Raw genomic sequence first — 15,554 nt, forward strand, 5'->3', positions numbered from 1 at the left:
AGGAAGTAGGCCGGGCTCACACGCCTTAGCCAGAGGGCGGGCCTGCGCGCGCCCTCGGAAAGCGTCACTTCCACTTCCGGCCGTTGCTCAGGCTCTGCACCTGGACAGGGCAGCGGTAGGGCAGCGGTGGGCCGGCGGTTGCGCTCCTCAGATGGGCGGCCTTCCGGGCGGTGGCTTGCATTTGAGCCTCAGAAAGCGAGGAGCGGCCTCCACGGAAGCCAAGCTGGCCGAGGTAACCGAGAAGCGGCTTCCCCTATGGCTTCGACCCTGGAGCCCCTGGAGCGGCGGCGGCCGCAGGGAGGCAGCCATTTTCCGTAGGCGGCGGCCGCGGCGCTTCCGGGCCGCGCGGCTGGAGCCTGTGGCGGGGCCACCGTCGGGCTTGAGAAACCATTCTCTCCCCGCTTTTCGCAGCTATATCCCAGAGGCGTGGCTGAAGCTCGCTGGGACACTGTCCGCTTGCCCAGTGCCCACGGGCACGCCTGTCGCAGACACAGGCTGTGGCGAGTCCGAGTGCTGGCGGGCAGCAGTGCCTGCAGCTGCGCCGCCGACCCTTTCCCGCCTCCGCTGGCATTTCCGTGTCCGGCCGATGTCATGCGGTCGGTTGAGCCTCAGGGCTAGCAGCTTCTACTGATGCAGAAACATAGGAAGTGTCTTTGCTTCTGGAGCCGGGGTGGGCAGCAAGGAGCTGGCCACTTCTTTGAATACCGGTGGCATCCTGGGCAGAATTTCGGTGCCGTTTCTGCTGGCTCACTTCAGGAAAAGTGAGGCTCACGGCTCTCCTCAGCCCCCCTTAGAAGTCTAAATGACCGCTGGAGAAATACAAAGTCAGCAGAAAGTTTCACTTTCATCGTCACCAACTCCTGTTGGAGTTGATATTTAATAAACATCAGCGACAGAAAGAAAATACGACTTGATATTTTGTAAATAAGATATCCTTTTTTACAACTTGATATTTTGTAAACACAGGTCAACTGTAATTTTCTCCAGATCAAGTAAGCACACTTAAAAATTCGTATAGGCCGGGTGCGGTGGCTGACGCCTGTAATCCCAGCACTTTGGGACGCCAAGATGGGTGGATCACGAGGTCAGGAGTTCGAGACCACCCTGGCCAAGATGGTGAAACCCCGTCTCTACTAAAAACACAAAAATTAGCCGGGCGTGGTGGCACGCGCCTGTAATCCCAGCAAGTCGGGAGGCTGAGGCAGGAGAATGGCTTGAACCCGGAGGTGGAAGTTGCAGTGAGCTGAGATCACGCCACTGCACTCCAGCCTGGGTGACGGGGAGACTCCATCTCAAAAAAAAAAATTCGTATAAATCATCTGCATGGCACCCTTTATGTGTCTTGCAAAGAAGAATGATGAGCATCTTGTTACTTACTTGGGAGACATTGTCTGAAAATAGGCTACTTTTTTATTTTCCTTCTGTAGTACCCCCTCCCCCCCACTTTATCTGGGTTTCACTTACCCGCTGTCAACTGCCATCCAAAAAATATTAAATGGAAAACTCCAGAAATAAACAGTTCATTAGTTTTAAATAACTTTTTTTTTTTTTTTTGAGATAGAATCTCACTTTGCTGCCCTGGCTGGAGTGCCCTGGCACGGTCTCAGCTCACTGCAGCCTCCGCCTCCCGGGTTCAAACAATTCTCCTGCTTCAGCCTCCTGGGTGGCTGGGATTACAGGCGCGCACCACCACACCTGGCTAATTTTTGTATTTTCAGTAGAGAAGGTTTCACCATGTTGGCCAGGCTGATCTTGAAGTCCTGATCTCAGGTGATCCACCCACGTCAGGCCTCCCAAAGTGCTGGGATTACAGGCATGAGCCACGGCGCCCCGCCAGTTTTAAATAACTTATTACCGTGTTTTATTGTTAATCTCTTATTGTACCTAATTTATAAATTAAACTATCATAGCTATGTATACATAGAGAAAATAGTATAATGCAGTTAGATGCTGTTGGGGGTTTTAGGTATTCACAGAATGTACTGGAACTTACCCACCTTGGAGAAGGGATACGACTGTATTTTGATCTCACCGTCTCAGCTCCTTTGCCAGTATTCCTACAATGGAAAATATAAAATGTTGTTTTTTAAGGTGCCTTTATTTTTAGTTTTTAAATTAGAGACAAAGTCTTGCTCTGACTCCCAGGCTGGAGTGCAGTGATGAGGTCATGGCTCACTGCAACCTTGAATTCCTGGGCTCAAGCGACTCTCCCACCTCAGCCTCCTGAACTAGAACTACTGGTGTGCTCTACCATCCTGGCTATTTTTTTTTTTTTTTAATTTTGTGTTTTGTAGAGACGGGGTGTCGCTGTGTTGCTCAGGCTGGTCTGAAACTCCTGGCTCAAGTGATCCTCCCACCTCCGTCTCCAAAAGTGCTGGGAATGCAGGCATGAGCCACTGCCCCTGGCCTAAAATATTTTTAAAGTGAAGGCTTCCATCTTCACAAGAGGGTGAAGGGTCATAAAAGTTGTACTCCCCTTACTAGAGACAGACGGGGATGATCTGTTGAAATTTAAGAGAATCTCAGAATGTTTTCCTAATCTTATTTTCTCCTATTCTTTTCTTATGGGGAAGATGGGATAGGAGGCACACCAGTTAAATCCTTGGAAAATCCCAAAATACTTTTCAGCCAGTGGGTGCCAATTTTCTTACCCACCAGCCTTTCCTAAATTGTTTTCTTTTTTATAAAAAAGACAGTTGTCCACTGACATTTGTGTTTTTTGTGCTGTGCTTCAGCTGAATAATAGAAAAGGAGAAAAACAAAGGGCCTGCTCGTTGATTTTGAAGGGAAGACAGGATACTTTTTCTGTTCTATTTTCTCTCATAAGTCGCAAGTGATGAGGTTCATGTGAATTTCTTATTGATACATACTTTTTTTTTCTTGTCCTCAGTGCTTTTAGGAAGAAGATCCTTTTATTGCTTTTGTACAAGACCAGACAGGATCTCATTTGTCAAACGTGGTACCAGTTGGGTGTCTTAACACAGGAGCAGAACTTCCTAGAGCAGAATGATGATGGTAGATCTGAAAGTGGCTGCGTACTTGGACCCTCAGATCAGGGCTTTGTGGGAGACCAAGGGGCCTGCAAGAGAGAGCTCCGGTCAGAGTAAAAAATCTCCTCGAATGGACAGTCTCGATCCTAAGAGCTCTTGCTGGCACTTCCGGAACTTCACCTATGATGAAGCAGCTGGACCCCGTGAGGCTGTCAGCAAACTTCAAGAATTATGTCATCTATGGCTGAGGCCAGCGATCCACTCAAAAGAGCAGATACTGGAACTGCTGGTGCTGGAGCAGTTCCTGACTATTCTGCCCAGGGAGACACAGACCCAGATGAAGAAGCACCATCCACAGAGCATTGAGGAGGCTGTGGCTCTGGTAGAACACTTGCAGAGGGAATCTGGTCAAACATGGAATGGGGTGAGAAGAAAGATTCCTGGCGTGTACAGTGAAATAGGATGCAGGTGGATATAGCAGAGATGGTGGCAGTTAGTTGAGAAATTCGATGGATTAGGTCACTGTGTTTTTTTTTTTTAGGACAGTTAAGGTGGGACTTGAAACTACAGGCCCACAGAAAAGTTTACAGGTTTCAGAGATTGTGGCAGATACTTCCCTGGCCTTAGAGAAAGAGAGTTGCTTTTGCCCTCTTTGGAGCCAGGGTGAATTGAGGGTGATGGGCCTAGTCTGGCTTGGCCAAGGAGACAGGACTTAAGTACTTAGAAACAGAATAAAAGGTAATAAAGAGTCAGGGAGGCTGGATGCAGTGGCTCACACCTGTGTTCCCAGCACTTTGGGAGGCTGAGGCGGGTGGCTCACCTGAGGTCAGGAGTTCAAGACCAGCCTGGACAGCATGGTGGAACCCTCTCTCTACAAAAATAAACAAATTAGCTGGGCGTGATGATGGGTGCCTGTAATCCCAGCTATCCTGGAGGCTGAGGAGGGAGAATCATTTGAACCTGGGGGGTTGCAGTGAGCCGAGATTGCGCCATTGCACTCCAGCCTGGGCAACACAGCAAGACTCCATCTCACACACACACAAAAAAAGAGGGGCCAGGTGCAGTGGCTCACACCTGTAATCCCAGCACTTTGAGAGGCCAAGGCAGACGGATCTCCTGAGTCCAGCCTGGGCCACATGGTGAAACCCTGTCTCTACAAAAAACATGAAAATTAGCCAGGCATGGTGGCGCACACCTGTGGTCCCAGTTACTTGGGAGGCTGAGTCAGGAGAATCACCTGAGCCCAGGAGGTGGAGGTTGCAGTGAGCTGAGATCGCACCATTGCACTCCCTTGGGTGACAGAGTGAGACCCTGTCTTAAAAAAAAAAAAAAAGGGCAGATCCACAAGGAGAACACAGGAAAACAAGGACATTTAAAGAAAAGGAGAAATTGGCCAGGTTCGGTGGCTCATGCCTATATTTCGAACACTTTAGGGGGTCGCGGTGGAAGGACTGCTTGAGACCAGCCTGGGGAACATAGTGTGACCTTGTTGCTATGAAAAAAAAAAAAGAAAATAAGCCAGGCTGATGGCACATGCCTGTAGTCCCAGTTTCACAAGAGGTTGAGGTGAGAGGATTGCTTGACCCAGAAGTTTGAGGCTGCAGTGAGTTACTATTGCAGCATTGTGCTCTGGCCTGGGCAACAGAGTGAGACCTTGTCTCTTAAAAATAAAAAAATGTTTTAGGCCAGGCATGGTGGCTCACATCTGTAATCTCAGCACTTTGGGAGGCTGAGGTGGGCGGATCACAAGGTCAGGAGTTTGAAACCAGCCTGACCAACATGCTGAAGCCGTCTCTACTAAAAATACATAAACTAGCTGGGCGTGGTGGCGTGTGCCCGTAATCCTAGCTACTCAGAAGGCTGAGGCAGGAGAATGGCTTGAACTCAGGAGGCAGAGGTTGCAGTGAGCTGAGATTGTACCACTGCACTCCAGCCAGGGCAACTGAGCGAGACTCCATGTCAAAAAATATATATTTTTAAAAATTAGGAAAAATCCAGCCTGGGCAACATGGTGAACCTCCGTCTTTACAAAAAATACAAAAATCAGCTGGGCATGGTGGCATGTGCCTGTAGTCCCAGCTACTCGGGAGGCTGAGGTGGGAGGATCACCTGAGCCTGGCAAGGATGAGACTGCAGTGAGCCATGATTGCACTATTGTACCCCAGCCTGGGTGACAGAGTGAGACTCCCATCTCAAAAAACAAACAAACAAAAAACTAGGGGAAGACTGCAAAAGAAAAGAAAACAGAAAAAAGGGAAACAAAGATTTGGAAAAATGAAAACTCCCAACAGAATAGCCCAGGACAAGAAATGCACTGATGGGTAATGTCCTCCCTATAGTAGATGAAAGTCTCTACTGCCTTCCCTTAATGGTTGTTCCTTGGCTCTGCTGACAAGTCGGGAGCCAGGGTATGAACTTGGTGGGTGGCAACACATCTGCTGACCTCGGGTCTGCTGGGAAGAATACAGGGCAGGACCTATGTTTGGTGTCAGAATCATCTGGAGGTAGGTTGGAGCCACTCTTTCCCCTTTTTTCTCCATTCTGTCCCCATTCTCTGAAAACCTTCGCTGGCTATAGGGATAATCAGGCTGACAGGAAAACTTTTAAATTCATTTCTTTGAATTTTAGAGAAAACTAGAAGATAGAAAACCACAACTGTGGGATTTAAGTCAACAGAAAAGGCCTGACAAGACAGTATTAGAATGAGTGGCCTGCCCAGCTGGGCACGATGGCTCACACCTATAATCCCAGCACTTTGGGAGGCTGAGGTGGGCAGATCACCTGAGGCTGGGAGTTCGAGACCAACTTGACCAACATGGAGAAACCCCGTCTCTACTAAAAATGCAAAAATTAGCCGGGCATGGTGGTGCATGCCTGTAATCCCAGCTACTCGGAAGGCTGAGGCAGGAGAATCACTTGAACCCAGGAGGCAGAGGTAGCAGTGAGCTGATATTATGCCTTTGCACCCCAGCCTGGGCAACAAGAGCAAAACTCATCTCAAAAAAAAAAAAAAAACACAACATGAGTGGCCTGCCCAACCCTGCCAGTGGCCTGACCTAGACCGTATACAGAGGAGTAGAAGCTGCTGTGTTGAAGGGCTGGCAGGCACCACAGTTTATTTCCTTTTACCCTAGTTTTCTCATTTGTGTATAGTCATTTGTGGAACATTGGTAGCCCAGTATCTCTTTAAGCCTTTTTTTGTCGTTTTTTTTTTAAGTGTCTTATACTACCCACAATGTGGGCTGTACACCTGTTGCTCTGCCTCCACCCCCACAAACCAAAAGTAAGTTCTGTGGTAACAAGGATGGGAATTATTTCTAGGTTGCAGTCCATGAGCTGAGAAAGGAGGCAGTGCTCTTGGGAGAAACAACAGAGGCCTCAAGTTTCAGGCTGAAGCCAACAGAGTCCCAACCAGTGGGCATATCCCAAGATGAAGAATTTTGGAATACATACCAGGGTCTGCAAGAACAGCTCAGCAGGAATACTCATAAAGAGACTGAGCCTGTGTATGAGAGGGGTAAGGAGCTTCATGATAATTTCCTTCTCCTGGGAGCTGTGATAATAGTTTATTCACCCAAAATGTCATGGGCATTTTTTGAATACCCTGCTCTGTGGATTTGTAAAACCAACGTTGATAGCAACTATGATGTCCTTCCAGGTAGCAGTAGAAATGCCAACTGTGGATGAAAGTGGGAGCTGGCCTAGGGAACAGAAATATCTAAACCACAGAACTCTTGGTAATAACAGTGTGAACTCTGTTCCTTAGAAAAGTGGAGAGGAAGGAAAGAAATGGAGTGAGAAGGCTTGGGGCCACCTCATCCTCGTAAAATACAGAAGGAATTGGGATCAGATGGGTTGTTAGTGGCAGAATGTGAAAACAATTGTGTACCAGGAAAAACATAATAAAAGACAAAAAACTTCATCTCCTACTATACAGTAGAGTCCCTGAGTACTTCATTTTAAGGTATCTTTAATTTTTGCCTAACTCAGAAAAATATGAGAGGAAAAAGGGATTTCCCTTTTATTTCACTGATGAAAACTGAGGAAACATTTAATTGGGGAACTAGTTCTAGGGGCTGGTGGATATTTGGTTCTTATTTATGAAGAGACTGCTTCAGACATCACACACACCACACATGTAAAGGTGTCCCATCTGTACTTAAAAAGTCAGGATCAGTATTTTAGAAATGAGCTCAGGATGTTTATAGATAAAAGAGATTTCTTCTGGCTCTTTTCCCCCCACAGCTGTGCCTACTCAACAGATTCTAGCCTTTCCTGGGCAAACAAACACCAAAGACTGGACAGTGACACCTGAGCGCGTCTTACCTGAGTCTCAGGTGAGCTGTGCTTTCCAGCTGTTTAGGGCTACCTTTCTCTGCTATGTATGATTCATACTGTCCAGGAGGGGTTCAGAGGTGTGTTAGTCCCTGGTGTTCTCTGGGCAACTGGGTACCTCCCAGGCTGTGGGCTGACACCTTGGCTCCTTTTTTTCTGCCTTCTCACTTAAAAAAAAAATCATGTTCTGTTAATTCCTTTATCGCCTGGCCAATTCATAGCCAGGTGGCTAGGCTGCTTCTGTACAGTGGCAGGTTCTGAGCTGAAGTCCATTCTCTTCTTTAGAGCTTGTTGACATTTGAAGAAGTGGCCATGTATTTTTCCCAGGAAGAATGGGAGTTATTGGATCCCACTCAGAAGGCCCTCTACAATGATGTAATGCAGGAAAACTATGAGACTGTCATCTCTCTAGGTAAAGATTTTCCCTTCCCTTTATGTAGTTGAGTACTCTATTCTTGGCTTACTGAGAAGGAACCCCAGTGAGGGGTGTCTCACTGTTCCAGGAGCTGGTTGATTCTCAACTAGATGGTGTAGGGGAGGGTGTAGGTAGTGTATCCAGATCAGATCACCTGTGGAGCTTTTTCCAAATGTACATGCTGATTGCTTATCCTACATTGAGTTCTTTATCCTTTCCTTCTCTCTTCCACCAAACTTCCTCTTCTATGTCTTTCTTATCTCAGTAAGGTGCACAGTCATTATCCAGTTGCTCAAGGCATACAAAGTAAGTCCTCCTTTATTCTGATTTTGTCATCATACCCCACTGTTAATTCATTAGCAAGTTTTCCTAGCTTTACTTTGACATATCCTGACTGCAACCATGTCTCAGCTTCTTGCACTGTTAGCATCCTGGTGTAAGCCAGTGTCATCTTGAACCAGGCATACATGAGTAGCTTTTTAACAGGTGCCCCTTCATCTCCTTGTGCCCTTCCACAGTCTGTTTTCTATACAGAAGCTAGATTGATCTTTTAAAAACCTAATCAGATCATGACATTTCCTTTCCTCAAAAGCATGTGGTCACTGACATTCAGAAAAAAAAAGTCTGATATTACCAGGGCTCCAGGACACTCTACAGCCTGGTTCCTGCTCATCTGTCTGCCCTCATCTGCTACTCAAGCCCTTGCTTAGTCCTCACCAGCCACTTAGCTGGTCTCCTTGCTGTTAATTGAATTTGTCAAGTTCATTTTTACCCTCTTGTTTCATTTTATTTGGCACACTGGGCTTCCTGAGTACTTCATTTTCAAATTGAGTACATCTAAGTTTTGCTAAACTCAGAAAAATGTTTATCATGCAAGGGGAAAAAACCCTATATATATATCTTTTTATTAACTTTCCTCATGAAAACTGAGGATAATCATCTGGGGAACCGGTTCTAGGGGCTGGTAGACACTTGGTTCTAATTTACAAAGAACCAAGTGGTTACCATACGCACTCTTAAAAAGGTGTCCTATCTTTCCAGAAAGAATCAGGATCTTCTGTATTTTAGAAGTGAGCTAAGGACATTCATAGAAACAAGAGAAATGCCCTCTGGCTCTTTTCCACCCACAGCTGTGCCTGCTCAACAGATTTTAGTCTTTTTTGAGCAGACAAACACCAAAGACTGGACAGTGGCACCTGAGCTCCTCTTGCCTCAGTCCCAGGTGAGCTGTGCTTTCCAGCAGTGTAGGGCTACCTGAGCATGACCTTATCTGCCTTTCCCTGCTGCCCAAGACCCACACTGCCCAGCATGTGCCCTGAGGCATGTTAGCCCCAGAGGTTCTACCCTGGACAATTAGGCTTGGCCCAGAGGGAACTGGGTACCTCCTAGGCTGTTTGCTGACCCCTTGGCTCCTTTTTTTCTGCCTTCGCCCCCGCCCCCACCGCCGCCTTTTTTTTTTCTTAAATCGTATTCCGTTCATTTCTTTAGCACCTGGCCTACCATGCAATTCATACCCAGTTAGGCTGCTTCTGCAGTGGCAAGTTCGGAGCTGAAGTCCATTCTCTTCTTTAGAGCTTGTTGACATTTGAAGAAGTGGCCATATATTTTTCTCAGGAAGAATTGGAGTTACTGGATTACACTCAGAAGACCCTCTACAATGATGTAATGCAGGAAAACTATAAGACTATCATCTCTCTAGGTAAAGATTCTCCCTTTTTTTTGTGTAGAAGTTGAGTAATCTGTTCTCAGCTTACTGAGAATGAACCCCTGTGAGAGGGTCTCACTGTTCCAGGAGCTGGTTGATTCTCAACTAGATAGTGTAGGGGAGGGTGTAGGTAGTGTATCCAGATCACCTGGGGAGCTTTTTCCAAATGTACATGCTCATTCCTTATCCTACGTGGAGATGTTGATCCCTTCCCTTTCCCCAAACCTTCTCCATCATGTTTTTCCCATCTCAGTAAGGGGTATGAGCATTATCCAGTTGCTCAGGGCAAACAAAGTACTGTCATTTTTTTTTTTTTTTTTGAGATGGAGCCTCGCTCTGTCGCCCAGGCTGGAGTGCAGTGGTGCGATCTCAGCTCAGTGCAAGCTCCGCCTCCCAGGTTCATGCCATTCTCCTGCCTCAGCCTCCCAAGTAGTAGCTGGGACTACAGGTGCCCGCTACCACGCCCAGCTAATTTTTTTGTACTTTTTTAGTAGAGACAGGGTTTCATCATGTTAACCAGGATAGTCTCAATCTCCTGACCTTGTGATCCGCCCGCCTCGGCCTCCCAAAAAGTGCTGGGATTACGGGCGTGAGCCACCGTGCCCAGCTAGTACTGTCATCTTTTACCCTGATCTTGCCATCATACCCCCACTGTTAATTCATTAGCAAGTTCTCTTAGCTCTACTTTGACATATCCTGCCTGCAACCATGTTTCAGCCCCTTGCACTGCCAGCATCCTGATCTAAGCCAGTGTCATCTTGAAGCAGGTCAATGTCAGTAGCTTTCTAACAGGTCCCCCTGCCTCCACTCTTGTCCTCCCACAGTCTGTTTTCTACACAGCACCCCGATTGATTTTTTGAAAACCTAATCAGATCGTTGCATTTCCTTGCTTCAGAAGCCTGTGGTTACTTCTTAACCATATTTGGAGAAAAATCTAAACTTCTTACCAAGGCCTCTGGACCCTCCATGGTCTGGCTCCTGTGGACTTCTTTGCACATGTGTCCTGCTACTGGTGTGCTTGTGCACTCAGTCCTCTTTAGCCACACTGGTCGTCTTTCTGTTACTTGAACTCGCCAGGCTCATTTCTACTTTTCCTTTGCCTTGCATACTTTTCTGCCATGTGACAAAACTCACTTTTAGGTTTCTGCTCAAGTATTACTTTCTCCAACAGGTGTCCCACAGGACCTTATCTAAAATAGCTTCACAGGAGCAGAATCTTAAATACTCTTTACCATGATTTAATTTTCTTTAAAACATTTATCACTCCCTGACATTATTTTGTTTATTGATTGATTGTGCCACCCCTCTACTATAATGTAAAGTTCATGAAATCAGGGGTCTTCTTCACTACTATATCCCTAGCCCTTGAGCAGTGGCTAACACACCATAGCCACTCAATATGTGTTTGTTGAATGAATGAGTGACAGAGTTTCATACCTTGTAATCCGTAATTAGAGAAACTTCACCAAGTGATTTTGGTCTATTTCTTCTACCTGCATATGAACCAGTAGTCTATAGGAATGGTAGAAATCTATCCTAGCTGAGGGCCTGTGGCTAAAGAATAAAGGCTAAATAAAAAGTAACTGTAATTATAATAGTAATCACTTGTGCTTATGATACTCAAGTCAGCGTCCTTCACATTGGCTCTGCCATACCTGGTCTTATCCAGGCTGAGTCCTTCTAAAGAGTTAATAAGACCAGCTTATATTCCCTGCAACTTCTGGAGCTTGGTTCCCCCTTGGTTGGATATAGGGTATTGATGGCAAAAGAGGGAGAACATGTACTGGATTCCCAGTCCCTATATCCTTTTCATTGATCCACCATAGGTTTATTTCTTAGTCTCTGCTTTGCATAGCTACCTATAAGTATAGCATAGTATAAACATGATACTGAATCTTGGAGTCTATCCATTTAACCATTTGGAGTAAAAAATTGTAAAACGTCTTTGGTCATTCTGAAACAGTCTGGGATTAGTGAACCAGTTCACTGTTAAGTTACCAGTCCTTGACCTCATTTTGTCCATTTGACAGCATTGTTTGTGCTCCCCAAACCTAAAGTGATCTCCTGTCTAGAGCAAGGGGAAGAGCCATGGGTTCAAGTATCCCCGGAGTTTAAGGATAGTGCCGGAAAATCTCCTACAGGTAAATATACCATGGGAAGTGGAGAAATGTGCCTTGATATGAACTTTTGCAAGGGCTTAATATTTTAAGATTTTGTTCCTTTTTTTTTTTAATCATTGAATTTTTCTTTTTATTCCTGTGATTTTCTTGTTCTGGGGTACAGATGTATGATTATGTTTATTCCAACAGGGTTAAAGCTCAAAAACGACACTGAAAATCATCAGCCTGTATCCCTTTCTGACTTAGAAATACAAGCATCAGCAGGCATCATATCAAAAAAGGCCAAAGTAAAAGTTCCCCAGAAAACAGCAGGCAAAGAAAATCATTTTGATATGCACAGAGTGGGAAAATGGCACCAAGATTTTCCAGTGAAGAAAAGAAAGAAACTTTCAACCTGGAAACAAGAGCTGCTTAAACTTATGGATCGTCACAAGAAAGATTGTGCAAGAGAGAAGCCTTTTAAATGTCAGGAATGTGGGAAAACCTTCAGAGTTAGCTCTGACCTTATTAAGCACCAAAGAATTCACACTGAAGAGAAACCCTATAAATGTCAACAGTGTGATAAGAGGTTTAGATGGAGTTCAGATCTTAATAAGCACTTAACAACACACCAAGGAATAAAACCATATAAATGTTCATGGTGTGGGAAAAGCTTCAGTCAAAATACAAATCTACATACACACCAAAGAACTCATACAGGAGAAAAGCCCTTCACATGTCATGAATGTGGAAAAAAATTCAGTCAGAACTCCCACCTTATTAAACACCGGAGAACCCACACAGGTGAGCAGCCATATACTTGTAGCATATGCAGGAGAAACTTCAGCAGGCGGTCAAGCCTTCTTAGACACCAGAAACTCCACCTGTGAAGAGAAGCTTGTCCAGTGTCCTCATTCTGTAGACATTCACCAAATGGAGCTTGACACTAAAATTTATGTAAAACAAAAATCACAAACCTTGAAAAATTTTACATCAGAAAATGGAGGGATAAACATATGTTTCACAGAAAATAATCAAGACTTGCTCTGCAGCCACTCAGTAGTCTTCTGTGGTCACAGAAGTAAACATTGTTGGTTTTGTATTGATCTCTCCAGTCATGTTTGAACACATCCAATAGAAACATTGGCAGCATGGTCTTCCAAAACAGAAAGCAGTAACATGCATGTTTAATTGCATACCATTCTCTTCGCAGTAGCAGGCTTACCAATTTCAATAGTCTCATGAGGCAGAAATGAATTACAATGTAAAGTGTTCCAAGAACCAAATTGGATTTTCTTTCTTTTGTCATTGGACATGGTTTGCAAAGTTGAACATTATTTGAGTTCCTTCTTGAACTTTTTGGCAACTTCTCTTGGATCCTGTTATCACAGTTTTTTACTGTGATGAAATCATGTTAACTTCACCACTAGGGAATCTCCGGATGAACTATTAATGCACTATCTTATGCCTCTCATTGGTGATGTTTGGAAAATAGAAAACATCTCTAATGGAATCATGGGGAAACGGGTTGGAATTTGTAGCCATGGAATATATATTAGATGTAAAGAATTTTCTGCAATAAAAGAAACTATACTTGTTAATCCGTGCCTTGCAATGTCAGTAGGATAAAGCAGCTATAAAAATTAGTACTTGCCCAAGGCCTGAAAGAAAATTAGTGGGAATAAAATCAACTTCTCAGAGTTTTGTTTGTTTACTTTTTAATTGACTTTTCTTTGTTATTAAGAAAGACTTACATTTGCAAGGGAGTTGGAGTGTGTGTGCTGCAGGCAGGATCCTGTGGCTCATTTGGCATGGAGACCTGGACATCTAGTCAGCAGGAGACGGTTCCCTAAATAAAAAGTTTGGGCACTGGTGCTGAGTGTTGGGCGAGGATGAGCAAATCCACATCCATGTTGTTCTGTCCTATACTGTAAGCTCTACCTGTCTTTGTTCTTTCCAGCACAGCATTTAACAGCAGCCTCAGGTGATAAATTTGATGGATTGCCACAAGTCTGTGTAGCCTATGGATTTTCTTACAACTTGCTTGTTTAGTTACAGCAGTGACTCAGGTGCATTCCTTTTAGAGCTCTTAGGTATATCAGGAAAGGGGTTAAATAACTGACGTCTTCCAAACCTCTTATTTTATTTTATTTTTTTGAGACAGTTTCGCTCTTGTCGCCCAGGCTGGAGTGCAATGGTGTGATCTCAGCTCATTGCATCCTCCGCCTCCCAGATTCAAGCAATTCTCCTGCCTCAGCCTCCAGAGTAGCTGGGATTACAGGCACCCACCACCACGCCTGGCTAATTTTTCGTATTTTTAGTAGAGAGGGGTTTCACCATGTTGAGCAGGCTGGTCTTGAACTCCTGACCTCAGGTGATCCACCCGCCTTGGCCTCCCAAAGTGCTGGGATTACATGCATGAGCCACTGTGCCCAGCCTATACTAATTATTTGTTAAGTACAGCCAACTCTGGATCTCTGGTCTGCATAGCTCTTACCCAGCACCACCTTAACCTAAGACCTCCAGGATTCTGTTTCTTCTCCCAGATTATGTGTAGCTTTCTTTCTGGCCCTACATTCACTCATTCTGTTCAATTTAATGAAGACCTATGATGTGTCAGGCACTGTCCTATACGCTGAGGACACAGGAGTGGCCAAGAGACAAAATTGCGTCTCTTCATGGAACTTGTATTCTAGTGAACAGTAAAAAGAATGGTTTTGCTTTCCTGCTCCTTGCACTAAGATGGGGTTATGAGATAGTTTTGGTCAATGAGTTGTGAGCAGAAGAAGCCTCACTTCTGGCTGAAGCTTTTCTTTCTTTCTTTTTTTTTTTTTGCTGGTACAAGGCCAGTGCTCTCCTTTCCTGCCTTAATCATGGAACCACATACAGAGAGAGGAGCCATGAAATCAAAGCAGTCCAGAACACTGAACCACTGCATGGAAGGCGGCTATTCCCAAGAGTCTCCAGACCTATAGTGGACTTTGTGAGAACAAGAAATAAACATTTGTTCTGTTAAACCACTGAGACATTGGTGCTGTGTGTTTCTGTAGCATTACCTGGCCTTTTTTTTTTTTTTTTGATATGGAGTCTCGGTCTGTTGCCCAGGCTGGAGTGCAGTGGCACAGTCTCGGCTCACTGCAAGCTCCGCCTCCCGGGTTCATGCCATGCCATTCTCCTGCCTCAGCCTCCCAAGTTGCTGGGACTACAGGTGCCTGCCACCACGCCTGGCTAATTTTTGTATTTTCAGTAGAAACGGGGTTTCACCTTGTTAGCCAGGATGGTCTTGGTCTCCTAACCTTGTGATCCACCTGCCTCGGCCTCCTAAAGTCCTGGGATTACAGGTGTGAGCCACCACACCTGGCCAACCTGGCATATCTTAATAGAGCTTGGAAAAGGGCAGCTGGGGGAGTGACTGTTGTGCTGGAGCTCTGGAACCTTTCCATTTTCATTCTGCCTAGCCTTTGGCCCTCAAAAGAGATCTGGCTTCCCATGGATGCTAAACTGAGCTGATGCAACACTAATGGGACCACTTAGGACCTCCCAAGACTGTAGATGATAGGGAAGAAAGACATTGCTGTCTAGGACAAATCTTACAGGAGGTCAGTTCAAGGGGACAAGGCAACCCTCCTTCTCTATCTGGCCTTATTCCACTTCCCTTATTCTTTGTCTCCCTGCGCGTTGCCTCATGCACAAAACAGGCATTTCTATTGATGAATGGGCTATGGTGGGGTTTAGGGGGTAGGGATTGCCTCCCTCATATAAGTGCAGGAGATTTCAAAGAATGGTTTGTTAACTACCTCTGTCGTATCTTCAGTGAGTTGTGCCTCAGAGAACAGATGAGATATAGGGCAAAAGCAAATTTGCCCAGACCAGTGTAGACAGTAAGGTGGCTGTCTTCCTGGACTAAGGGATGACAGACAGCTGGGGAGAAACTTGGGCAGGGAGGCAGGAGCAGGACAGTTCCGCTTGTGGAGTGAGAATCCTGCAGGGGGAAAGTCGTAGCTTAGCCA

General features: G+C 45.4%; 1 protein-coding gene across 15 annotated transcripts; it reads left to right on the forward strand.

Moving 5' to 3' along the window:
- The first annotated feature begins 72 nt into the window (after nt 1-72).
- On the forward strand, nt 73-14,561 carry ZNF75A (zinc finger protein 75A). 15 transcript variants are annotated; one of them, XM_009250403.4, is made up of 7 exons: nt 73-232; nt 2,891-3,414; nt 6,312-6,507; nt 7,236-7,327; nt 7,611-7,737; nt 11,476-11,586; nt 11,755-13,244. In XM_009250403.4, the coding sequence occupies exons 2-7, from the start codon at nt 3,007-3,009 to the stop codon at nt 12,432-12,434; spliced, it is 1,614 nt and encodes a 537-aa protein (XP_009248678.2). In that variant the 5' UTR covers nt 73-232; nt 2,891-3,006; the 3' UTR covers nt 12,435-13,244. The 15 variants fall into 15 exon arrangements, 13 of the variants coding, with proteins under 13 accessions (XP_009248678.2, XP_054389287.1, XP_024089149.1 ...); XM_054533312.2 differs by lacking the exon at nt 11,755-13,244 and adding an exon at nt 14,390-14,561 and having other exon boundaries at nt 98-232; XM_024233381.3 differs by having other exon boundaries at nt 98-232; nt 2,891-5,494.
- Nucleotides 14,562-15,554: the final 993 nt, after the last annotated feature.

This window comes from Pongo abelii, chromosome 18, assembly GCF_028885655.2.
Source record: "Pongo abelii isolate AG06213 chromosome 18, NHGRI_mPonAbe1-v2.0_pri, whole genome shotgun sequence".
NCBI classification, from domain to species: Eukaryota; Metazoa; Chordata; class Mammalia; order Primates; family Hominidae; genus Pongo; species Pongo abelii.

Excerpts from the sequence above, each read along its gene's own strand:
- ZNF75A (XM_009250403.4), top strand. The coding sequence starts at position 3,007 with ATGATGATGGTAGATCTGAAAGTGGCTGCGTACTTGGACCCTCAGATC. Across the intron at positions 6,508-7,235 it reads TGAGCCTGTGTATGAGAGGG|CTGTGCCTACTCAACAGATT; the intron begins GTAAGGAGCTTC and ends TTCCCCCCACAG. Across the intron at positions 7,738-11,475 it reads TGAGACTGTCATCTCTCTAG|CATTGTTTGTGCTCCCCAAA; the intron begins GTAAAGATTTTC and ends TCCATTTGACAG.